The sequence below is a fragment of the Eretmochelys imbricata genome, chromosome 17 (genome assembly GCF_965152235.1).
Source record: "Eretmochelys imbricata isolate rEreImb1 chromosome 17, rEreImb1.hap1, whole genome shotgun sequence".
In the NCBI taxonomy this organism is placed as follows: domain Eukaryota; kingdom Metazoa; phylum Chordata; order Testudines; family Cheloniidae; genus Eretmochelys; species Eretmochelys imbricata.
In genome coordinates this window covers 3,302,315-3,327,983 of record NC_135588.1, presented here as the reverse complement: position 1 = coordinate 3,327,983, position 25,669 = coordinate 3,302,315, and the positions used below count along the sequence as shown (strand labels likewise).

The window sequence follows — 25,669 nt, the reverse complement described above, 5'->3', positions numbered from 1 at the left end:
AAACATTAATTTAACCTTAGAGAGAATGTGGGTGAGGTAATATCTTATACTGGACCAATTTCTGTTGGTGAGAGAGACAACCCAAATTCTGCTTGGGATGTCTGTGACAAAGGATATTCAGTTACTTTTAAACTACTAGAGATCTCCACGCGCGCACACACACAAAACATTCTTTTTTAAAAATCGTATTACGTAACTGGAAGACACATTGTTAAAGCAAAATATGGAACACTTCCTATGTTTGTGTGTTCTTCATTCTACCACTAACCCTCACTCAACTCCGTGGTTTGAACTTTGAGATTTTTAGTATGTGTGCATGCATGTACAATAAAAATATTTTGTAGTTTAAACATTAACATCCATTTTTCAAATGGCTTATTTGGCACCATGTTCTTTTGAATTCTGCTTTCCGGAATGTGGACAAGTGTCATGAGTGGTGGTGATGCTTGGTTCTACAAGCAGTATCAACTCCTACTGGGAAAAGGGGCTTTCAGAAAGAAAGGTATATGCTCTCTCAGAAAGGAGAGTCTTAATGCTTAGTGAGGGGAAATGTTGATCTAACAGTGTGCCCAAAACCCAGACAAAATATCTGCCTTCAGCAAGGCAAATTATAGCCTGAATTCTCTATGATAGTCTGGTGGATGGCCAGCCATCAAAAACCACACTCCTGCCTGGAAAGCTAAAGGAGGAAGGAAATTAAGCCATCTGGGGTTTGTGCCAAGAATAGGCTACATGTACATGTTAAGCAGCTTTTTGGAAAGGATAGCACCTTATTGAAAACAATGAGAGAAACTTTCCAAAGCAAAACAAAAAGCTAGATATTCCTGTCAAGGGTCTCCATGATATGTAATCCTGTGTTCCTCTTCTGAGGGTTGGGGAGAAACTATTGTTGCTTCAAGATTTTCTGGCACAGAACAAAACTATTATTCAAAAATCAATTGAGGCAGTGATCTATCCCAAAACTAAAGTGGTAATTTGGAAAGTCTTCCCCACATGTGTCTTCTAAGAAAATTGGAGAGAATTCTCATTTTAGTTAAACTGTAAAGTGGTTTTGACACAATGCATTATGTACAATGTACAAATCCAGAAAAATATATTTTGAATCTCCTTTATTATAACTTTAATTAGTTTAAGAGTGTGATGTAATGGAGAATTTCTGTTTTATGTGGAAAGTCGTGATGATTCCTCATTCATAGAAGAGATTATTCTGAGTTGTGCCAGTATGTTACTGTTGTCACAGGGTACCTGAAGAAGCAGAGACCCAGAATTTCCCCTATTCTAAGCTGTATAGGTTCTTATACCACACTCATCGCTCTAGTATCTGAGCACATTCCAATAGTGCATTAAGCAAGTGACGTAACATCTGTCACATGTTTATTCTCATATCCTCTCCCCAGGGGGAGAAGTGTGTTTAGGGAGTGTCTTGTTTTGGTAGGGTTTTATTAAATGTACTTGTTACTATGTATTACATTAAAGAAGGCAAGGTTAAGGAAATGCACCATGCACTTTGAGCGGAAGGTGGTGGTGATTGGTCTTAGTTCCAGAGTCTTGGACTGGTCCCCAAGAAAGCTGTGTCTCTGCACAGACAAGCTTTAGGCTTTATTGTAGAGAGTTCTATTGTACCAGAGGATTGATGTTGTTGACCACAGTCTTTTAGGTATCCTGAGCCCAGGCCATTGAGTCCCTTGAAAATAAGGACTGAGACCTTGAACTTAGTTAAGAAATTCTGTGGGAAGCCAGCACAGGGAGTGGAAGGCATGTCTAATGTGTCTGAGGTTTCCTGTGTTGCTGAGGAGAGACATTGCAGTGTTCTGTATTAGTTGGAGTTTCCTAAATACTGCATTCTTCATGCTCAGGTATATTGCATTGCTATAGTCCAGTGAAGAAGTGATAAAGGTCTGACTGACTAACCCCAACTCTTTGTCCACCAGGGTGGGACAGAGTCTCCTAGCCAACTGGAGATGATAGAAAGCATTACTCGTGGCTGCTGCTATGTGGAAGCTTAGTGTCCGTGAGGAATCAGTACTCAGATCTAGACTATGGACCAAAGTGACCAATTGCGGCTGTGTACTTTCAGCCAAAGGAAACTGCACTGTGACTGCAAACTCTTCAATTGCTTTCCTTTGCCTGCCAGCATCACTGCTGTCTTGCTCAGGTTCAGCCTCATCTGTGAGCTGATCTTGTCCAAGCATGGGGCTTTTATGGTGGTAGCAGTGTGGTCTCATGTTGTGACGGATAGGTAGAGATGTGTGTCATCTGCATATTGCTGACACTTAAGTACATGTCATCTGACCAGTTCACCTAGTGGCTGCATGTAGGTGTTGAATGGGACCAGAGAGAGAACTGATCTTTGTGAGACTCCACAATTGAGGGTGTCTAGTGGTGAAGGTGAAGTTTCTAATCACTGTTTATTGGGTGTGTCCCTCCAAGAAAGACTCAAACCATTTTAACGCATTACCTTGGACTCCTGCCACCTCTCTCAGGCATATTGTGAGTGACAGTGACTACTTGATCTTTTACCAGGCTAAATGGTGACAATAGGTTTGTTGAACTCAAGGAATTGTGGCTGAAAAACAGGAAGAGTAAAAACTGTGGTGAAGGGTGCTTTACAAATGCACTAGACGGGTTTTAATTAGCATAATAATTCCTAACATGGTAAAGTTGAGAAGAACCTACAAAATGGGATTTTCAATAGGTATTGTCATAATTTTTAGGGCAATTCTATTGCTTCCCACATCCTGTGTAATGGGAAGTAATCTTAACTTGCATAGGAGTCATCCTACACTTAGCCAGTAGTTCAGACTAGTGATGTACAAGTGATGATAAAGCACATCTTCCTCTCAGATTTAAGCAAAGAATATATTAGACCTTTTTTATTCCTCTGAGAATTTAGGTAGTCTGCTACAGTCATGATCAAAGCTCTAAATTTTATAATTTGTTGATGCATTTTATAGTGGAAGTTCTACCATGTTAAATAGGATTTTTCTCTTCATTTTATTGATTTCTCAGCAGATATTTGTACACTGAAAGGCTTTTCATAGAAGTCCTGTAAGCTCCCAGAATTTCAAAATGTAGAGCAAGAGTTCATAGTCTTCTGATGTGAAGGAGGCTTTATCCCTGGAAATATTTAAAACTAACTTAGATAAACAATTGGAAAAATATAATGTAGAGGAAAAAATATGTATAACATGACTTCTGTCTTAACAATCACCATTTTATTTATAGATTCATAGATATTAAGGTCAGAAGGGACCATTATGATCATCTAGTTCGACCTCCTGCACAACGCAGGCCACAGAATCTCACCCACCCACTCCTGCGAAAAACCTCACACCTATGTCTGAGCTATTGAAGTCCTCAAATCGTGGTTTAAAGACTTGAAGGAGCAGAGAATCCTCCAGCAAGTGACCCGTGCCCCATGCTACAGAGGAAGGCAAAAAACTGCCAGGGCCTCTTCCAATCTGTCCTGGAGGAAAATTCCTTCCCGACCCCAAATATGGCGATCAGCTAAACCCTGAGCATGTGGGCAAGATTCACCAGCCAGATACCCAGGAAAAAATTTTCTGTAGTAACTCAGATCCCACCCCATCTAATATCAACTAAAGAAATTAACAGACAAATTCTTATTACTGATGCAGAATTAAGGAATTTAAAATTAGAACATAAGCAGACTTATTGAAATGTTGCCATCCACTTGTTCTGGTCTCTGGTGTGCATTGTACTGTGTGCTATTTTGATGTACAAAAGGTTATGCTCTTTTTCGAGTGGTTGCAGCATGTATTCCATTCAGGCTTGGTCTTGTGGGTATTTATGTAACTTTTTGCTTTTACTTGCTCTTTGCTTTTCAGTTATTTAATTCAATAAAGGAGTACTTTTGTTTGTAATCCTATCAAGATCTTGCACTTTGTCTAGTTTTAATTTTCTGCTCTCTCCTTCTCCAGAATCTTCACTATGGATTCAAAGCCTTCACTGTTAAACCCTACTGGATCTATACTAGTATCCTCCACAATAAAACAAGGGCAGATGGATTTGCAACAACTTCACCATCGAGCTGCTGTCATACCACCTATGGTACGTTTTTAATGTCATTTGAAGGGGAATCTGCAATATCCATAATTTGTTTTATGTTACATTTTGTTATGAAAAATATCATAAAACAAGAGAGAATTTGTTTCTTTGTTTTATCGCAGTACATTTGTGATTGAGTTTAAATTACAATGATAATGCAAAAAGAAAAGGAGTACTTGTGGCACCTTAGAGACTAACCAATTTATTTGAGCATAAGCTTTCGTGAGCTACAGCTCACTTCATCGGATGCGTACTGTGGAAAGTGTAGAAGATCTTTTTATACACACAAAGCATGAAAAAATACCTCTCCCCACCCCACTCTCCTGGGGAGGTATTTTTTCATGCTTTGTGTGTATAAAAAGATCTTCTACACTTTCCACAGTACGCATCCGATGAAGTGAGCTGTAGCTCACGAAAGCTTATGCTGAAATAAATTGGTTAGTCTCTAAGGTGCCACAAGTCCTCCTTTTCTTTTTGCGAATACAGACTAACACAGCTGTTACTCTGAAACCAATGATAAATGCAGAACAGTTAGCTTTAAAAACACCCAGAAAAGTTCTGATGCTGCCTTTGAAATATGTAGAAGTAGATTACATCCTTTGACATGGAGCAAGTAGACATGAGTTATTGCTGGCAAAAGAGAGCTACTTTGGTAAATGTTTGATATGTATTATACAGATATTATGTATTTATTTTCTTCCCTTTTAGGTCTCTTGTAGCCCATGTAATGTACCTATTGGAACACCCATTAGTGGTTATGCTCTCTATCAGCGGCACATTAAAGCTATGCATGAATCAGCATTGCTGGAGGAGCAGCGCCAGAGGCAGGAGCATATCGATATGGAGTATAGAAGTTCTGCAAGCCCATGTGGCACCTCCAAGAGCCCTAATGTTGAGTGGGAAGGTAGGCGACGTCTTTTTTGAAAACTCAAGAACTAAGCAACCCTAGATATTGAAACATGGGTCAAATTCTGGATTATAAACTGCAAGAATCAATTACTGGAATCTACTAGACCCTTTGCTAATGTTTCATCTCTGTGTATGTTGATCACCAATTTCATGGAATAGGTTTCATAAAGTAATTAGCAAGCAAATTACAAACTGCCCTTTAGTACCTTACATGTAGTTGTGTGAAGAGAAAAATGCATCCTACTGGAAGCCCTTCTGTTAGGAAAGGGTGTACCAAGAACCTGATACTGTGGCAAGGCAGTAAACTGGTCTAGAATTAATGTGGTGGATGCAGTGATGCTAGAGGTGCTGTCGTCTGGTCCGCGAATGCTTTGAGAGTCAGTGATAAAATCTCTTCCAATGTTGTACGTCCTTGGGTGGACCAACTTAGATCCTTAAATCAAACTTATTGAGTTAACCTCCTGAGAACAAAAGAGAGACAAGGTGAGTGAGGTAACATCTCTTATTGTAGCCCAATTTCTGCTGGAGAAAGAGACACACTTTCAGGTCCACTGAGTTCTTGAACAAAGACCTCTTCAGAATGTTGTTAAATGTAAAACTGTTGTTTAGGACTGCGGTTCTCAACCAGGGGTACGTGTACCTCTGTGGTACCTAGAGGTCATATAGGGGGTACATCAACTCATCTAGATATTTGCCTAGTTTTACAACAGGCTACATGAAAAGCACTAGCAAAGTCAGTGCAAACTAAAATGTCATACAGACATTGACTGGTTTATACTGCTCTATATACCATACACTGAAATGTAAGTACTATATTTATATTCCAATTGATTTATTTTATAACTATATGGTAAAAATTAGAATGTAAGCAATTTTTTCCAGTAACAGTGTTCTATGACACCTTTTTGTATTTTTGTCTGATTTTTTTTAAGCAAGTAGTTTTTAAGCGAGGTGAAACTTGGGGGAACGCAAGACAAATCAGACTCCTGCAAGCGTACAATACTCTGGAAAGGTTGAGAACCTCTGATTTAGAATACCTTGGAATGTACATCCTCATTCACTACTTTTGTTGTAAGAACAAATGTTGTGTAACATCTGACTCTTACAGTGACATAACCAGCACTAATAACATGAAACATCTTAAACATTTTGATTTTTGGAAAACAGTTTTGAGTTTTCAGCATACACTACAGTTTTAAATTACATTTTCTTGAAAACCTTCATATTAATTTTTGCCAAAGCAAAAAGAAGCACTGGTATGTTTGAGAATGACAGATGTTTTGAACAGTGGTGTACCTGTTCTCTTCCATTCACAATAGTGAGGAGAGAACTTGTAGAGAACTGTTTTTGGAGGTTGTTCTTTTAGAATAGGTGGAAGATCTTGTGGTTGCAATTACAAATGCTACCTAGCCAAAATACCATTTCTTTGAATAATAGTTGGCATTGGCTGTAGTTTATTATGAAGTATTGGAAAGTTTGAGGATGAAGTTCTCTGCCAGCAAAATTCAAGATTTCTGTGGGTGCTGGGAAGAATTTGATAAAATGTATTTGAGTCCTAAAGGATTTAGTATTTAAATTCTGAACTTTTGAAGAGTTGTAGACATCCCAAACTATTCTAGAGTTTCTGTTCCTTTAAGTCTGTTTTGCAGCTGGGATTTCTCCACTGTATTCAATGCATTGGAGACAACCCACAGATTCTATTTTAAACTTTCCAGTATAGGTTTTAGGATATTTACACAGGATGCATGAGTTAAAGGCAAGTGGCCAGATGAAAGACCATGTAATAGCACAGACTTATTGACAATCCGCAGTGAACTTATCAGTGACGTACAATGGTAGACATAGTAATTTTTTTTGCAGTATGATTAGTACTGTTTAACTGATGAGGTTAAAGGTGTACTTTCTCAGCTACAGTAGGCTGGTTCTGATTCATAATCAGGTATTCTTGAATTATCCTTTCACATTCCCCTTATATTTGCGAAACAAAATTGAGGTTCTAAAATACAGACAAATCTTGATCTTAATTCTGTTATTTCTAGGGCAAAATTTTCTTTCCTTTTCCTAGTCATTGTTTTAATTATGAAACCCCAAAGCCATTGACCATATAGATTTACTGCTCTTAAATTGACTAGGAGCAGCCCTTAACTGGTGGACAGGAGTATGGAGATCAATAGTAGTGAGTTGTCTTCAGTCTAAAACAATATTTACTCTTAAATCTTGCCGGCAGGATTTAGAAGTAAATATTTATTAAGGATTTAGAAATAAAAATTGGCAGCTTCTCTACTGAACCTTTCTCACATGGCTTGAGTTCCTTGGTACTGTTTGTTTTTAATATAATTACAGTTGGAAGTTTTTTGTCTGCATCTATGAAAATGTACATTATCAAGTACAAAGTGAATGACTTTATTGATAAAAACTGAAGCAGGGAAGAGACTGAATCTTTTTAACTTTTACTTCTCCTATAGAAAAAATGTGCATAATGTTGCAAAAAATATTTCACCAGCTTTTTTCCTTCAGTAATAAACTTATGTAATAATTTTTAAATTATGATATTTGCCAAGGTCAGTTGTTCAATGATGTTCAGCTCTATTTATATACTGTCAACTTTTAAACGTGTCTGAATCTGGAAGACTCAAAAAGACTAACAAGGCTAAATACACTCAGTTTCTAAGGGTAACATTTGAATCAAATTGAATGCCAAAAAGCTGGTACAGGAATCGGTACACTTGTGGTTTAATATGCAAAACTGTCTGAAGTCTCAGTAATTTCTGATCCAAAGATATTTATTGATCTTGAACTCCTACAGACGTTTTCTCATGTGTGGGAGGGTAACTGATCTGGAAGCTCCTTTTATTCCAGGAAGGGAAGAAGACCTGTTGTTGTTAACTGTGAAGTCTTTCATTTGCATCAGTGCTGTGATTAAGTGATATTGTGTATGGAAGTCTTTACTTATGTGGTCTGAAAAGTTCTTTTGGAATGAAAGCATTTAAACTTCTGACAAGAGTACACTTGACTTTAGAAGACCAATGGTCTTGTCACTTGGCTATTGTGATCCAGTTCTTTTCACACTAAGTATTTTAATATAGGGTGGTTCTCTCATGATAACCTTAACTTTTATAGGAAAATCAGTTGCTTATATGCCTTACGTTGAGGTGAAACGAGCAATAGAACAGGAAGCACAGGTGCAAAACACAGCAGCAAGGTCAGCATCGCCATACAGGCTATCTCCAAGAGAAGTCAGTAAAGCCTCTCCACAGCCTGATATGAATGCAGCTCGCTATAGTGTTCCACCAGGTAAATATTATTTGTTTTGCACAATAGCCACTGGCGGTCTGCCTTCATAGGTTAGACTTCCATGATTCAATGTAGTAGTAAACTTTCTTTAAAGGCTTATCTGCACTATTGAAAATGACTTTCTTTTTTGTAAATAGACCTTCCTTTGGGATTTTCCAGTCATGGGGAACATGTACCCTCATGTTTTCATTTTGCATCAGCTGGTTCTCTTCTCTAATATGTATTTTCTTAACCAAATATGAAATCTTACGGTATTGGGGTTTTGAAATTTATTAAAGCTCCAGCGTAGAGCCAAAATGGCAGATGAGGATTTTATTTTAACTTGCAAAAAAGAATTCTCCAATATGATATGAATGGGGGAAGGAAAAAGGAAAGTAGAACCTGTTAAAATATACATTAGTACCTGATAAGAAGTGTTTTTAATAGACTCTAGCTATTCTGTCAACTATGGAAAAATAACCCACAATCCAGAAATGTGTATAACATTTGTTATAGTTCTTTTTCCCCAGAGTGTGATGTTGGACCGTAACAGAGGACAAATTAAGGAAAGACTAAATGAAATTAAGCCCAAATCTAATCAAGTATTAAGAACAAAAATGGTTGTGGGGGAAAAAAACCTGTACGGTGAAAACTTGGTCCACCTTGCTTGAAAGTTTAAATTTTAAAGTTGTTTTAAAATGTAGATATTGCTATTTATTTTTATACTTTGATGCCAAGTTTAATTCCACTAAATTTAACTACATACGCCATGAAGAATTGCAGAGGAAAAATCCGTCTAAAAATGTTGTAGGACATACCACTAAGCAGTTCTTCTTGTGCACAGTAAGATGAAGTATTACACTTGTTTCTGTTTTTAAGATTGTTTGTGTAGTGAATGATAGAGCCAGAAATGGGCTGTATTGTTTAACAAAACTTTTTCTTTAAAAGTTCTCCAGCCTGCTCCTCATCAAGTAATAACAAATATACCTGAAGGGGTCCGGCTCCCAACGACCCGGCCAACCAGACCACCACCTCCACTCATTCCATCCTCCAAAACTACTATGCCATCAGAAAAACCATCATTCATTATGGGAGGCTCAATCTCACAAGTAAGAGAACATTACTCAGCAGCAACTTCTAAGTTTAATATATTCTTGCTCCCAACTTCATATCTCCAGCACGGTGTTTATTCTTCTTCCAACTAAGAGCCACGTGGCCAGCCTACCAAAAACCCAGCCTACCAAAAACCCAAGAACTGCAGTTTCCTTTCATAAAGTGAGGCAGATTGTAGCCTTCATCTTTAATAGACTGAGTTGGCTAGGACCTGTAGTCTCCCGGGGTTGCACCTAAGAACTAAAGATGAGAGCCATGGTAATCTGCACAGTAGAATTTTGTAGACTGCATTTGGCCACCCTTGCTCTAAATTCTTAAGACAGAGGCATCTTTCCACATAGAAAATGAATGCACTAGTTCATTTATAGGTAAACCAGTGCTAAAAACTGTATAACATCTGAGCAGTACAGAACTAAAAATGAGTGACTTCCATCAGCAGAATGGCATTAAATGCCATTTGCTTTTATACTGTCTACAGAATGACAGTTGGCAATGAAGCTAATGGTGTCCAATCAGTGTTATATTTACTCCAGTATTGAAACTGAACCCATCCCAAACCTTTACCAGCCAGGAGTCACATGGGCAACCTGTGGGGGTGGAAAGAACTTTTTGTAGCTGCTCACTGGCTGAGTTGGCTTATTTATTCCTGTTCAATATTTGTTCTGAATACTGCAGGAGATGTGTTAAGCTGTCTAGAGTTCCTGTTATAATTATGTAGCAGTACAAGATATTTTGGTCAGCTCATCATTTATTTCCATTTAAGTAATTAAAAACTAAAGCACAGTCTGTAATGTTAATATGCGAGTAGTAATTTAATATTATTCATTACCCAAAAATAAAATTTATCAAAATGATTTATTCTTCTAGGGAACACCTGGCACTTACTTAACATCCCATAGTCAAGCTTCTTATAGTCAAGAACCAGCAAAGCCATCTGTGGGATCCATATCTCTTGGCCTGCCGAGGCAACAGGAGTCTGCCAAACCTGGTAGGAAAACTAAAGCCAACATAAACATTATATGCAAGTTTTGCGCATTAATAGTGGAAAAATTAATTTTGTCTTTTTTTCTAACTAGCTTCCATACCCTACATCAAGCAAGAAGAGTTCTCTCCCAGAAGCCAGAATTCCCAGCCTGAGGGCCTCTTGGTCAGGGCACAGCATGAAGGTGTGGTCCGAGGTAAAGAAATACTCATGTGTTGAGTAATGAATTTTAATTTGTCAAGGATGATGAAAATGAGTCAGTTAATTTTTATAGTCCTCACTACTTGACTTGCCATAAAATCTCTTGAGATTTACTGACTATTGTTGGCCTTTTCAAGGCCGGGTATCCAAGTGCTATTCCAGGCTTCCTATATACTGTTCTCTGTGAGTGCATATGTCTTACAAAAAGCATTTATAATTAGTAGTCTTTAAAAAAATTTTAATTTTGAGTCTTTCTGCCTTGCAAATGTTCTTTGAAATATCTGGTATATCTACATATGTGAAATTAACAAATAATAAGTAAAGGGGTACTGTTAGTTTAAAATGTAGTCAATTAATAGTAAAAATAAAAACCACAGGTTAAAATATGTTTTAGGAATAAGCCTGCCACTAGCTCTCCCTTCTTGTTTAGAAGACCTAGGTAAAACAGTGAAACTGACTATACATAAAAATACTGATAAAGACCCACTGTAAGAAAACTGTCATTTTATTTCTCATCTTTCTGTTATATATAGACCTATAGCAATAATACATTTTAAAAAAATTCAGATAGTTTGACTTTTTAAGTTGTCACCTTGGAGAGAACTTTCAATTATTTTAAGCAAATAATTTGTTTTAGTTGCCAGTTGAATTGATGGGGGCCTTATTTATTGGTTTTCATTTAATTTTGATTCAGGTACCACAACAGCTATACAAGAAGGAAGTATAACACGAGGAACTCCAGCCAACAAAGTTCCTGTTGAAACCATCCCTTCTCTGCGAGGCTCCATTACTCAGGTTTTTTTCCCCTTTACCTTCTATTGTTTGGTACTAGCACAGAGGTACTTATTTTTAAAAATAATCCTTAACATCTTTGCATAGGTAAATATAAACACTCCAAGAGTGAAATTCCAACACCATTGAAGTCAGTAATGCCAGGATATCACCTCTGACAAAGAATTATCACGCATGTCTAACTTTTAGCTTAATATCACAGGTTTTGTAGTAGTTCTAAATGAAGACTTGTTAGCTGTACCTTACTTCACATCTGAGTAAAATCCTTGCAGTGCAAGAATTAAGAAATAAATCTTGGTAATCAGCTTTGCACAGATGCTGTTATAAAATCCCAGGAACAACATAACTAATTCTTAAATCCCTTTGTCTTTCTAATGCGAAGATACAAGTAACATTCTATTTTTAGTTTTATGGTGGCTTGTGCATACAAAGGGAGTAGGCACAGTTAATGAGCAAACAGAACACCCTCTGAGTTGGTAACTCCCTTTCTTGATTTTTATAATCAGAGTCTGAGGATACATTAGTATGTAGTGTTTGAAGATAAAGTACAGCCTAATGATCTTGGATAATAGTATAGCTAAGTAGATGTTCCATTTCCCCCAAAACAGTTGTTGTAGTATGTCCAAAAAAAAGCTCCCGGTCACAAAGGAATGATGTAATATAGCGTTCCCCATTGTCATTTTAAAAAAAAATTCATAAAGTGGCAGTGCAAAATATACTCCTCTGCACTAGTACTATTACATGAAATACCAGGAACTGTACCTGAAATTTCTGATTAGAGGAATCAGGATTATAGGCCTGAAGCTACACTTCTTGTTCTCTGGTGCCCAGTTTTCGGTATCTTACATACGTATGTTCAGAATTATACTTAATTGATTTGATTGCAGGGTACACCAGCATTGTCCCAGTCTGGCATTGCTGCTGATGCATTGCTGAAAGGAACCATCACCCGACTGGCTACCGAAGACAGCAGCCCTGAGAAGTGCCGAGAGGAAGCTGCAGCCAAAGGCCATGTTATTTATGAAGGCAAGAGTGGGCATATCTTATCATATGATAGTAAGTATTTATATATCGGAGTAGTATAACTGGTCCATAGTTTAAAATTGCAATTGAGTTTCCTCTTCTATCAAATCTGTGGATTTCAGGTTAGGGATCCGTTATTTTTCTATTTTTTTACATATAATTCCATACAAAAACCACTCAGCTAAACGAATGCTAAGATTGCAAAGTCAAGCACTTGAAAGTTAGGAAATGTCAATGAAGGTTGCCTATGCAACCTTAATTCTGCCCCATTGTGCATGTGTATAATGATAATAGTATGTTATGAGATCATGGTTTTTCCGCACAGGATGGACAGAGCTGCCTCATTGACTGAGCAGTTCAATATTTGTTTTGTCTTCATCATTAAATATATAACCCCCATGCATTATTTATTGCACACTATCCAAACCCTTAAATTAAAGTTACCCTACGCCTTGAATTTCCAGGCTTCTTATTTTTTAAAAAATAATTACAATATTCTTGTAAGGATTTTATCCTTAAAATACAGATACCTTTTCAAACCAACATTTTAACATTGTGTGTGTGTGTGTTGGAATAATGTATAATAGGTTTTCTTATATAAAGGGAGAGTATCCATATATTTAAGCCAAAATTTAAACTGCTTTAAGACTGTTCTAATCTTAGTGGAGAAGGCTTTTATAGTTCCTTAATACTCAATATTTTGTTCTTCCATTCCACTTGGAAGAATGAAAAACCCCCAAACACGGTATTTTTATAAGACCTACAAAAAACCTGCAGTTTCCCTGGTGGATTTTCAGAAGCAGTCATCAAACAAGCTGTTCCCATAGCTAACATAACCTCACTGGAGTATTGGATCTAACATAGGAAGACTCTTTCACAGAGCCTCCCTGAAGTCAGTGGGACTCCATGTGGGTTGAGGGGTCCACCTGCCTAGTTCAGCTTGCAGTATTGGGATCATAAATTATTAGAATCATCCAGAAAGGTGACCTTGGTGTGATGGGTCTTACACAGTGTATAACTGAAGGAGATAAAAACTGACACTAGTATTTAATTTCTACATTAGTTTTAAAAAATTAGTTGACAAATGTGAAAATGTCAAAATAACACTTCCTTTAAAGAATAGAGAGTATTACAAACTCAGGAGAGTTAGAGGAAATAAGTTATCCTTTTAACATTAAAATTCAAACTTCAGATCAAAATATTGTAGACAAAAATATTTATTTGCTAAAGTAATATTACAGGATTTAAGTAGTAAAAGATGAGTGTTAAAAAGGCATTTAAATATGTTTGGGTACAGTATTGAAAAGGTAAACATTGTTAGAATAAGTTTTTGGTATCCTGTATCAAGGTTCTACTGTGTAATTGATTGCTTGGTTATGTTATGTTCTCACCTTTTCCTTACTACACATCTGTATAATTTAGCAGCTATTAAGAACGTCCGAGAAGGAACCAGGAGTCCAAGGACTGCTCATGAAATCAGTTTAAAGAGAAGTTATGATACGATGGAAGGAAATATTAAACAAGGAATGTCAATGAGGGAGTCTCCAGTGTCTGCACCATTAGAGGGTAAGCACCTATTTTAAATATACTATGTGCCTTAATAACAAGTACATTGGGGTAGATCTAAATCAAGAGGATATTTATACAGTAAACTGGAAGAGAAAGGAGACTTAAAGGTAGAAATCAAATCACTGTAACTTGATATTAACAGAGGCGTAAAAGCATTTTAGAGCTATTGTTATTGGCGAAGAGATAACTAGTAGCATAGAAGTAGCGGACTAGATAGTAGCAGCAATACAACAAATACTTCTTTGTATTACTTTGTTTTGCCTGACATCTATTAATTAAGACTTGTGCAGCTGCCAATATTTATATAACAGAGCATCACTGGATTTTTTTGGTTTGTTGCAAAATGACTGATTTCCTAAACCATGACCCAACCGAGATAGTAATGGTGAAGTTGAACTGTAAGCCTGTAACTTTCCTGTGTGCCTTTTGGGAGTACAAGAGGCAAAGAAACGTTCCTCTAAGCACTGTAGAACCAAGTGGAAGAGACTCCCTCCTCACCAGTCACATGAACTCTTAGTTCCCTCTTCATTTAACCTGTAGGGAACATCTGAATACCTCTTAGTGAGATGGAGAAATGCAGTTCGGAGAGGATTACAGATTATATCCCAAAATATTTACTGGCTAGCTTTAACTTTCTGGTGTGTACTCCTGATTTCTTTGGAGTGGGAGAACCTAAGACTGGTACTGAATGCCAGTCTTACACCTCTCTGATCCACTTTTTCTCCACAGCCTATGCAGAATTGTACTTTAGGGGGTCTTGATGTTTGAGTTAAATTTCTCTTTGGCTCTTCATTTCAGCTTCTTTTAGATGGTCCCCATGTTAAGTCATCTTTAAAGATAGAATGGGGGTTTTAACCAGTCATTGTTCTGCTTCACATGTCTCCTAAATGTTCTGCATCACCAGGTGAGGAGACTGGATTAGGGTGAGTGCAGGAAAAGCAACTACTACAGTTTGGAAAGCGTTACTCTTCTTTTTCCCCAAGACCAGTGTCTTGTATATGTTTAAATACTATAGTAATGGGGCGGGGCATATGCTTCCTTTAAATTTGTTAGGGCAGAGACTGTCTCTTAAGCTTGTACAGTGCCTAGCAGAATGGGGCTGGGGCCTCTAGTCACAACTGCAGTGCAGATAGTAAATTATGTCAGTAGCTAGGTAGGTAGCATGTACTTTATCATTCTTGTATTTAATTCTCTAACTCAGCCAAATAACCTTTTTAGGGTTAATATGCCGTACACTGCCTAGGGGCAGCCCTCATGCAGAACTGAAGGAGAGGACTGTGCTGTCTGGCTCTATAATGCAAGGTAAAGTTTTCAGTAGTGTAGAGGCTGACATTAACTTATTGATCCTAGAAGTCTGACTTGCTGCACCCTACCTAGTTGCTGACAATGGTAGCCATGCAAAAGTTAAAACCTTTTAGTAGAGAGATGAGTGTTTTCCATGCATAAGCTTCCTGTTAGTTATTGATACATATTGTACATTAAGTTTTGTGCAAGAATTGGCAGATGGGGAGCTATTTTACATGAGGAAATTTGTAAAATTGAAAAAAGTATATTTTAGCATTTTGCATCTTCAGGTGCTGAATAAAAATAACATCATCTTATAAGGAAGCATTTGAGGAGTGTGTTGCTGTCTTTGCTTTTAGCATATGAGAGCACGCCTGACCCATCCGGTGTCTTAAACCATTGCTTAGTACTGTTCCCTTATGGCTTTTAGTGGTAAAATTAGTTCATTTAAAAAAAAAAAAGTACTTCCTGCTTCTCTTTCTATATTGCAGTCTTCTCTGTTCTTTATGTTACACCAGGCATGGGCAAACTTTTTGGCCCGAGGGGCCACATCGGAGTTGCAAAACTGTATGGAGGGTCGGGTAGGGAAGGCTGTGCCTCCCCAAACAGCCTGGCCTCCACCCCCCTCCCACTTCCCACCCCCCTCAGAGCCTCCAACCCCCCCTGCTCCTTGTCCCCTGACCGATCCGACCCTATCCACACCCCCACCCCCTGACAGGCCCCCCGGGACTCCCACGCTTATCCAACTGCTCCCCGCCCCATTACCATGCCGCTCAGAGCAAAAAAACCTTGCAGCCCCACTGCCCGGCCGGAGCGGTGGGCCGGTACACAGGCGGCGCAGTGAGCTGAGGCTGCAGGGGAGGGGCCGGGGGCTAGCCTCCCCGGCCAGTAGCTCAAGGGCCAAGCAGGATGGTCCCATGGGCCGTAGTTTGCCCACCTCTGGGTTAGACCCATTTGTAGTGGGAGGTCAGAGTTCCAGTTTGTGATTGGTATTTGCAGTTTGCTAAATGTGCAAAACAATCTTTCAGTGGCCGTTAACATACTAAAGACTTGGTTAACTTATTTTCCTTCCACACAAGGTACACCAAGAGCAACAGCTGAGAGTTTTGAAGAAGGCCTGAAGTATCCTAAACAGATTAAGAGAGAGTCTCCTCCCATACGGACGTTTGAAGGAGCCATAACCAAGGGAAAGCCGTATGATGGAGTCACTACCATTAAAGAAATGGGCCGTTCCATCCACGAAATCCCAAGACAGGACCTTTTAAGCCAAGAAAGTCGCAAGACTCCTGAAATAGTACAAAGTGCAAGGCCAATTATGGAAGGCTCCATTTCTCAGGTAACCATGCAAACCAGGACTGGACTTTTACTGCTGCCTTGGTACTCAATGGTAATTCCATTCAGGGTATTTGTTGCATTTAAGAAATACATGTCTCGTTAGCTGAAAACAGACAGTTATGTGTTTTTAATTAAGTTTGAAAACATTTTCTCCATGTATTGGTAAAAACCTGGGAATTATGTATCATTTTGACAAGAGTGCTGGGCAGTTTGTATAAGATGTAGCAAGTACTGTAGCTGTGTTCAACATCCAGTTGCATCAAATACCATAAAATTCATGTAAGTATGTAACACAAAAGATTAAAAACAAATTATAAGATGATCTCCTAGCATCAGTGGAAAGCTGATAAGGTGACCTTGGCTGCTGATGGTCTTCTGCTCCTCTTTAGGGTACACCCATAAAATATGAAAGCAACTCCGGCCAGTCTGCTATCAAACACAATGTAAAATCTTTAATCACTGGACCAAGTAAACTGCCCCGTGGAATGCCTCAGCTGGAAATGGTACCGGAAAATGTGAAGGCGGTAGAACGAGCAAAATATGAAGATGTAAAGACTGGGGAGACTGTACGTTCCCGTCATACATCGGTGGTCAGTTCTGGCACCTCTGTCCTCAGGTCAACTCTTCATGAAACTCCCAAATCACAGTTGAGCCCTGGGATTTATGATGACACCAATGCAAGGAGGACTCCTGTGAACTATCAAAGCCCTATGTCCAGGAGTTCACCTATGATGAACAGAGTTACTGAAGGTATGTTATCCTTTCTTGCCCAGTGTAAGCTGACCATTGAAAATCATAACAATTCTTAAAATGTCTTATTTCTGTAGATTGAGCACTGTTTGGGTAAAGCATACAAGGACATTTGCTTTTTTAAAAATAGGTTATTAAATTTATTTATAGAACACTTCACTCTGTTCTTAGGAACTGTCACAGTTCTGTTGGATTTGGTTTGCTAGCCATGAACCGGAGTGTTCTTAAAAAAACCCAACATTAATTGAAATTAAATAATGAAAACCTTTCTGTTCACACTGGGTTTTGTAACCCTCCCACAGTGTTAATCTTGGGCTTCAACACCTTAGAATGTGCCTCATGTTTACTGTTCTTAGCAAGGTTGATATATGTGTACATTCACTACAGTAAAGGTTCAGTCTTTCCCTTAGTGATCTTTTTTGCTTTTATAATGCTGTTGATCCCAAGGAACTGAAAATGTCTCACTTGAACTTACCACCACCCCTGTAAGGTAAGCATTATAGCTATTTTACAGAGGGTAAGATGAAACATAAAGTTGTTAGTGACTTGTCCCCAACCACACAATAAATTTGTGATAAAGCAGGGAGTTAAAGCCACAGGAGTTCTGACTCCTAGGGTGAAATCCTAGCCCCATTGAAATCAATAGTAAAACTAATAACATCTTTAATTTTCCTGAGTGTAGTTGGACAAGGTTACATAAATAGATTATGTAATAACACTGATATGTCATGTACACTGCTTAATAGTTTAGTTGTTTTTTTTTTAAATATTACTTCACATACTCATTCTTACCAATGAGTTTTTTGGCAATTCCACAAAAGTAAGTTTTTAGGAGGAGTTTTGAAAGAGAGCTGGGGTCTGGAGAATAAGTACCAAAGAAAAAGCAAATCAGACTAGTATGGAAGGTACTTTTAAAACCGTGAAAGTTGTTTTGCTGCCTGTAAGATGTGGATCTCTGTTAGGCCATGGTTTACACTGCCTGGAAGACCACTTTTTCACCATTCTAGCAAAATCTTTTTAAGCACAGTTTAACAGAAAGCTGGCCATATTAGCCAGTGTCCTTGCCAGGTTGGTTGTCATAACCTATTTAGTGGTTTGTTTTGTAGTGTCACAAATTTTAAATGTCTTGTACTGTCTGCCAAGTAATGCTTAAGTAATAGAAAGCTATAGCCTGTAAGCCACACTAACTTAATTATATTCACAAACATGGGACCCCAGCACAACTTGCAGCTCTTGTGTTTAAAAAAGAAAAGCTAGTAAAAGGTTATAGACTTGGAAATAACTTTGAAAAAGCCACTCTGCTCAGGAGTGGGTTTTTTATTGGCTGAAGTCAATTTGATAATCTGTGACCCCCTTTGCTTAAGAGAGAATTAAGGCCATTACCAGGCTCTCCATACAAAAGCTGTTTCTTTTCTAAGCTAAACACCTTGTCAGTTCTCATCTGCTTTAGTGGTCAGGCATCAGAATAAAAGTAGTTTTGTAAAGATATCTTAGAACAGTTACATTTCTTCAAGCAGGGAGGGCTGAGATGCCCAGTCTCCAGCTAGGCAACTACTGTTAGTTTCTTCCACAATCATCTCATCACTGGAGAAATTGCATCCCACAACATTCTCTGTTTCTGTCTCTCAGAATGCATTTCCTTGAGCAGGTCTTTAATATCACTGCTCTATGCATTCAGATTGTTCTTGATGATCTGATTCTGCCACAGTGCTTACAAGAAATTAGCCCGATAGGGAATAGCTGGAACTCACTTGTGCCATTCGTTACTTGGCCACACTCCTTGCTTGTTGTATCTGGGTCTCCCACTCTTCATGTCTTTTGTCTTTCATACTGTAAGCTCTAGAGGGCAAAGACTCTTGTGTCTGGAAAGCAGCCAATATGTTTTGGGTGCTGTGTGTATGTTCATAATTAAAAAAACCAAGAGTACTTGTGACTAACAAATTTATTTGGGCATAAGCTTTCGTGGGCTAAAGCCCACTTCATCGGATGCATGCAGTGGAAAATACAGTAGGAAGGTATGTATATACACAGAGAACCTGAAAAAATGGGTGTTGCCATACCAACTGTAACGAGACCAATCAATTAAGGTGGGCTATTATCGGCAGGAGAAAAAAACCTTTTGTAGTGATAATCGGGATGGCCCATTTCCAACAGTTGACGAGAAGGTGTGAGTAATAGTAGGGGGAAAAAATTAGCATGGGGAAATAGTTTTTACTTTGTGTAATGACCCATCCGCTCCCAGTTCTGGCCCAATTGCATAGGATGTTGTTTCTTCTTTTCAGGCATTTAACCATGAATTAATTCCAGGAAAAGTCAAAAAGCATCTTAACATACAAATTAGCCTAGTGTCTCTAAACCACACCTAATAGCCATTGCTCAATATATAATACAGAGGTCGCAGCTAAATAAAAAATTTGTTTAAAATAAACTAAACTTTTATTTGTTTTCAATAATTTACTTTTACAATCGGCGTTAAATATTTAGAAACACCGTCATGTAGTCTTCCCCAAAACTTAGAATCATAGAATATCAGGGTTGGAAGGGACCTCAGGAGGTCATCGAGTCCAACCCCCTGCTCAAAGCAGGACCAATCCCCAATTAAATCATCCCAGCTAGGGCTTTGTCAAGCCTAACCTTAAAAACTTCTAAGGAAGGAGATTCTACCACCTCCCTAGGTAACGCATTCCAGTGCTTCACCGCCCTCCTAGTGAAAAAGTTTTTCCTAATATCCAACCTAAACCTCCCCCACTACAACTTGAGACCATTACTCCTTGTCCTGTCCTCTTCTACCACTGAGAATAGTCTAGAACCATCCTCTTTGGAACCACCTCTCAGGTAGTTGAAAGCAGCTATCAAATCCCCCCTCATTCTTCTCTTCTGCAGACTAAACAATCCCAGGTCCCTCAGCGTCTCCTCATAAGTCATGTGTTCCAGACCCCTAATCACTTTTGTTGCCCTTCGCTGGACTCTCTCCAATTTATCCACATCCTTCTTGTAGTGTGGGGCCCAAAACTGGACACAGTACTCCAGATGAGGCCTCACCAACTTGACATAGCTCTAAAATTATTGTAATTTTGGTAAAGGAATGCCTTTAGGATTACATATTTTAAAATACCTCTTTCAAATCATTAAGGATTTTTTAAAAAATCTTCAGGACTGCTGCTTTGTAGAAACAGGTTGAGCCATGTTAGATGTTTGGTGACATTTCTATGCGTATGTCACTAAATCAATCTGAGGTATATTCCATTTTGTTTCTAAAATACAAGGGGAGGGAGGGAATGGGTTTTGTCCAGTGGGAACATTTTCAAGCATCCAGTAGAGAATTTCAGTAGTGGAGGGTGTTAAAGAAAATTATTGATCTTTTGCGGGGGAGGGAGGGAAAAGAGGGAGAGGATACTATAACAGCACTACTTAATACCTTGGCACTTGGTAAGATAAGACTGATGTAAATCCAGTACAGTTTTATGTTACTCTGTCCTGTCTGAAAATCCCAACTTGGCTTTAGAATTGAATTTTTCAATTTTTCTACCATGGCTAAATTTTAAAATATTTATTCTTTTTGGCAAATTATTAGTCTCATTCTGTTTGGGAAATATCACTTCTCTTCAATTAAAGTAAATGTTATGTTTCCTCAGAAGAAGTTTAGCTGTCTTTTCTTTTTGACATAGTTGAGCAATTTCACTGGCTTTTTTTCAAGTTTTCCTTTTTCAGGTTCCCAGAGCTATTCCCAGAAGGGCCTCAGATTATCAAAAAATACCACCACCACCATGCACACATCTGAAACCAAAAAAAGGGCAATTATATCAAGTCGTTACATCAGCCCACCTGTGTTTGTTTTTGTCAAGACAGCTCATTCTTTCTATGTAAATTGAATTTTGGTGACTCTTAGGATGAGAGCCTGAGGCCTTTTGTTTATCTACAGGCATCAGACAGATCAGGACTATGCAGGGTGGACTGTTCAGCGTTCCACCTCTGTTCAAATTTCTACCACTAAACTTTCGCCCAAGGCAAACATACTTTTATAGAGGTAGGAGGTAATTCAGTCTCCACTCATACTTTATACTGGGTCACTTCAAAGGTGTTTCTTCAGGGAGTGTGGATTTTTTTTTTGAATATGGACTGTTACTCACTTAAGGCACTAAAATATGTGGATGATTGAGCTGGTATGTTAATCTGAAATCTAATAGTGTCCTTCTGAATTAATTTAGTCACTAAATTCTGATTCCACAAATTGTTCTAGGTGTGTAAGGTGTGTTTTCTGACTGGTGTAGTATTGTGCAGGAGTCTGAAGTGTGTCAGTCGTGTCTGATCCCTTTTTGAGCTAATTAACATTTACAGCTTCACCAACTATCAGGAGTGTATTTCTTACAAGTGTTTTTTTTTCTAGCTGGAATATCTTCTGGGAAGCCTGCTAATCATGAAAGGAAAAGCACACTTACCCCAACGCAGAGAGAGAGCGTACCAGCGAAATCTCCAGTCCCAGGCGTTGATCCTGTAGTAACTCACAGTCCCTTTGACTCCCATCATAGAGGATCTACTCCAGAAGTCTACAGGAGCCATCTCCCCCCTCATTTAGATTCAGCCATGCAATTTCACAGGGCTCTGGATCCTGGTAAATGTGTTTTGTTTTTCCTTTCAGTACTGTGGTCTTCAGTAATATACAGAAAAGATTGTGTGTTAAAAGCAAAGGTCAGTGGAGCCACAATTAAAAAGTTATTTACTACGAGCTATACCTTCTGCCCAACACTTTACTAAGAGGCCTCTTCTATTTTTTTTAATCAAAATATTCTTAAAGTATTCCTAGGTTAATACTACCTATTCTCTCCATTAGAACAAAAGGATTTTCCCTTTCCATTTCAAAGATCTTATAGAAGAAGCTGTCAAATTATCTTTTGTGTTTATCATAAATGGGAGATGTTCAGAGGATATTTTAAAGTAAAGTATTTGTTAAAAGAATGGCAGGCATCCAAGAAAAACATATACCCTGGGGGATAAAACAAAAGCATGCTGAGGACCACCATCCTTCAGGGTTTTGTGAGAGAAACACTCTGTAATTCAGAGATTACCAGATTGTAAATTGTTTTGCCCTTAGAATCTATTCAGATGGTATTGAAAACAGGAAACTGATTTGTAACTCAAAGATCAATCCGCTTCCACTGATTATCTTTAATCCTGTATTTTTCCTTTCATTATCCTGTATTTCTCCTTATCCTGTGTGCATATTTCAGTGCTTCGCTTCTAAAGAACATTCGGATTTACATTCACAGTTTCCTCAAATGACTTTTTCCATAAAGAAGATTTCTTCAGTCTGGATTGCTTAACCTTTCCTAGCTTAAGTATGAGAACACATGTTTTCAGTGGAACATCGGCATTGAGAAGACTAGTTTTGATTCTGTCAGAGCTGGCCCTGGAGGATTGGCAACACTTATTAAAGTTTAAGAAATATTTTAACTATAAATTCCAAACTCTTCCTCTGCTGCACACTAAACTTCCCTTTATTTCTTTTTCTCATCCTCAGCTGCTGCTGCATACCTGTTCCAAAGGCAGCTTTCACCTACCCCAGGTTACCCAAGTCAGTATCAGCTTTATGCAATGGAGAACACACGGCAGACAATCCTAAATGACTATATTACCTCACAGCAGATGCAAGTTAATTTACGTCCTGATGTAACCAGAGGACTATCTCCTAGAGAACAAACTTTAGCTCTCCCATATGCAGGAGCTAGAGGTATGTCTGCCTTCTCCAGGCTTTCTTTGGAATATGTTTTGGAGGGTGGAGTTTTATATATAAATGGGTGCATTTTAAAACTGGTCTCTGCATATGCAAAACAAAACTCTGTATAACACTAGTAGAAAGCCTAGATGCATATCTCCTTTTTTTTTTTTTTAAGTAGTTGTAAACTGTTGAGATTAGGGAGTATATCCTAATTCCATTATAACTTTTGAACAGGAATTATTGATCTGAACAATATGGCTCCCACTATCTTAGTCCCTCATCCAGGAGGAACAAGTACCCCTCCTATGGAGAGAATCACTTATATCCCTGGCACCCAGCTCACATTCCCGCCAAGGCCTTACAACCCTGCATCTATGTCACCAGGTAAAAGTCCTGATTGTTCTGTATTATCCCTAATCCATTGACATTCTAGGATAGTGACCCTCTCTATCCACTAGTCACTGGATAAATGTTTTGCTGCTGTTCCAATAGCTAACCCCCGTGCCATTCACTTTGGGTGATGGGAGAGATGATTGTTAACTTTATTGCTTCAGTAGCAGCCAGAGGTACCCAAGACAGGGTTGGGGCCCCATTGTGATAGGTTTTGTATTTATCTGCTGGAAGCCCTGAAGAAGAGAAAACAATTAGAAAAATAACAAGTTTGGTGTTTTTGTTAAATACAGTGGGCCAAATTCTGTCATCTGATACATGAACCCATTAATTTCTGTTCGAGGGTGGAATTTGGCTCCTATTATCTGCCGACTGGATAGCTCCTATCACCGTGTATTAAAGCAGTGGAGTGACTTGGGAAGGTTGTTTCCCAACCCCATCTCTCACAGTGAATTTTAGGGTTCAACCATCATAGTCCAGTGTATAATTATCAATGAAATCAAAGTGGTTTGGGACATTCATAAATATTCTTTTCTGGCTTCAACTTACATCAAGGGTGTGTCAAGTAATACACACTGCTGAGCTTTTCAGTGTTTGTCTTACGCTTTTCACTGCTGTTTTGAAGTTCTCCTATCTCCTGTGCATCTTATAGGACACCCTACGCATCTGGCTGCTTCTGCAGCTGCCAACGCTGAGAGGGAGCGGGAGAGGGAACGGGAGAAGGAGAGGGAGAGGGAACGTGAAAGGGAGCGGGAGAGGGAACGAGAGAGGGAGAGAATCGCTGCAGTTCCCACTGAGCACTACCTTCGGCCTGGTGAGTGTACATTGCCACATTTGGATCAGTCTTGTTTATACAAAATATAACTAATCAATTTCCACAACCACCATTAGCACTTCTGTTTTGACTTCTAAAAAATAAAAAACAGTGCTGTGTAACCTATTGTTAATATGATCTAAATGGGTGATTCCTAAGATGTGGAGGTTTTGCTGTAATTGACAGTGGTAGGTAGTATGTTCTTTTTATCTTTGTTCAGTTGTAATGATGTAGAATCTGAAGGATGGAATCAACCGAGGCAGTCCTGTTACAATTGGCCTTTCACTCAGTGCAGTGCAGATTGGAGGATGCTGTTCTTTAGAAAGCTTTAAATATGGTCTATGCCTGACAGCAGCATAGACATATGAAAAAGAGTGTGGAGGAGGCGATAGCATTATGATACTTGCCTATGCATTGTTATATACATACTTATTACACGTTATAACAGTCTATATTTTCCCCCACTCACTAACTTTCTCCACACACTTAAGGTACAGAGCAACCTGGTAGACCTGGCAGTCATGGATACGTTCGCTCACCTTCTCCTTCTGTTAGAACCCAAGAGAACATGCTGCAGCAAAGGCCCAGTATTTTCCAAGGAACCAATGGGACAAGTGTAATTACCCCTCTGGATCCTGCTGCTCAGCTACGCATCATGTACGTTTCTTAAACTCCTGTTACAAAGAAATACGTCCTGGGATTAAGCTCATTACTAAACGTATTTACTTTGCATGAAAAATAGTAGAGAGCAAAAGTACCACCATCTGCTAGGTCTTTGGCCTATGGGAAATGACTTAAGGGAAAGGTGTTAGCATCACAAAAGCTGTACTTTGTAGGAAGCCTGGAAGAGCCAGCTGAAATCATTTAATTGCTGTTGTATGATCTAATGCAAGTGATTTTTGATATTTGCTAACAGGCAGCTCACGCCTGGAGCCCCCTCCATAACTCCAGGGTTGCCTGCTTCCCGTTACAACACTGCTGCTGATGCCCTAGCTGCATTGGTGGATGCTGCAGCCTCTGCTCCTCAGATGGAAGTTGTCAAAGCAAAAGAGCATAAGCATGAAGGAACCAGAATAGAAGAGAACATGGGGCGCAGGTCAACGGTGGTTAGTGAACAGCAGCAACAGATGGAGCAGAAAACACTGGAAGCAGAAAAGAGGTCTGTTCAGTGCCCGTACACATCAGCAGCTTTTTCCAGTGGCAAGTCCCAGGGTCCGTCTTCATCGGTAGTTTATTCAGAGGCTGGTAAAGACAAAGGGCCTCCTCCTAAATCCCGGTATGAGGAAGAGTTAAGGACTCGTGGGAAGACCACCATTACTGCTGCTAACTTCATAGATGTTATCATCACTCGGCAGATTGCTTCGGACAAGGATGCACGGGATCGGGGCTCACAGAGTTCAGATTCTTCTAGCAGTTGTACGTGTCTTCACTCTTAATTACTATTCCCTCA

The 25,669-nt window shown here is 38.8% G+C and overlaps 1 protein-coding gene across 13 annotated transcripts in view; it reads left to right on the top strand.

Annotated features, from left to right (window-relative positions):
- The window catches only part of NCOR1 (nuclear receptor corepressor 1), a 113,891-nt gene that overhangs the window by 78,201 nt on the left and 10,021 nt on the right, over nt 1-25,669 (top strand). For 8 of the 13 annotated variants that reach the window (XM_077836554.1, XM_077836562.1, XM_077836564.1 and 5 more), the window contains 18 exons: nt 3,942-4,071; nt 4,777-4,972; nt 8,098-8,271; nt 9,199-9,359; nt 10,231-10,351; nt 10,440-10,541; nt 11,241-11,341; nt 12,226-12,394; nt 13,784-13,927; nt 15,149-15,232; nt 16,294-16,550; nt 16,939-17,299; nt 21,687-21,911; nt 22,818-23,027; nt 23,250-23,399; nt 24,058-24,219; nt 24,711-24,876; nt 25,136-25,635. In XM_077836554.1, coding sequence (XP_077692680.1) covers nt 3,942-4,071; nt 4,777-4,972; nt 8,098-8,271; nt 9,199-9,359; nt 10,231-10,351; nt 10,440-10,541; nt 11,241-11,341; nt 12,226-12,394; nt 13,784-13,927; nt 15,149-15,232; nt 16,294-16,550; nt 16,939-17,299; nt 21,687-21,911; nt 22,818-23,027; nt 23,250-23,399; nt 24,058-24,219; nt 24,711-24,876; nt 25,136-25,635 — 3,413 coding nt within the window. The remainder of the gene's footprint in view (nt 1-3,941; nt 4,072-4,776; nt 4,973-8,097; nt 8,272-9,198; nt 9,360-10,230; nt 10,352-10,439; nt 10,542-11,240; nt 11,342-12,225; nt 12,395-13,783; nt 13,928-15,148; nt 15,233-16,293; nt 16,551-16,938; nt 17,300-21,686; nt 21,912-22,817; nt 23,028-23,249; nt 23,400-24,057; nt 24,220-24,710; nt 24,877-25,135; nt 25,636-25,669) is intronic. The other 5 variants (XM_077836563.1, XM_077836565.1, XM_077836559.1 and 2 more) reach the window with 2 other exon arrangements.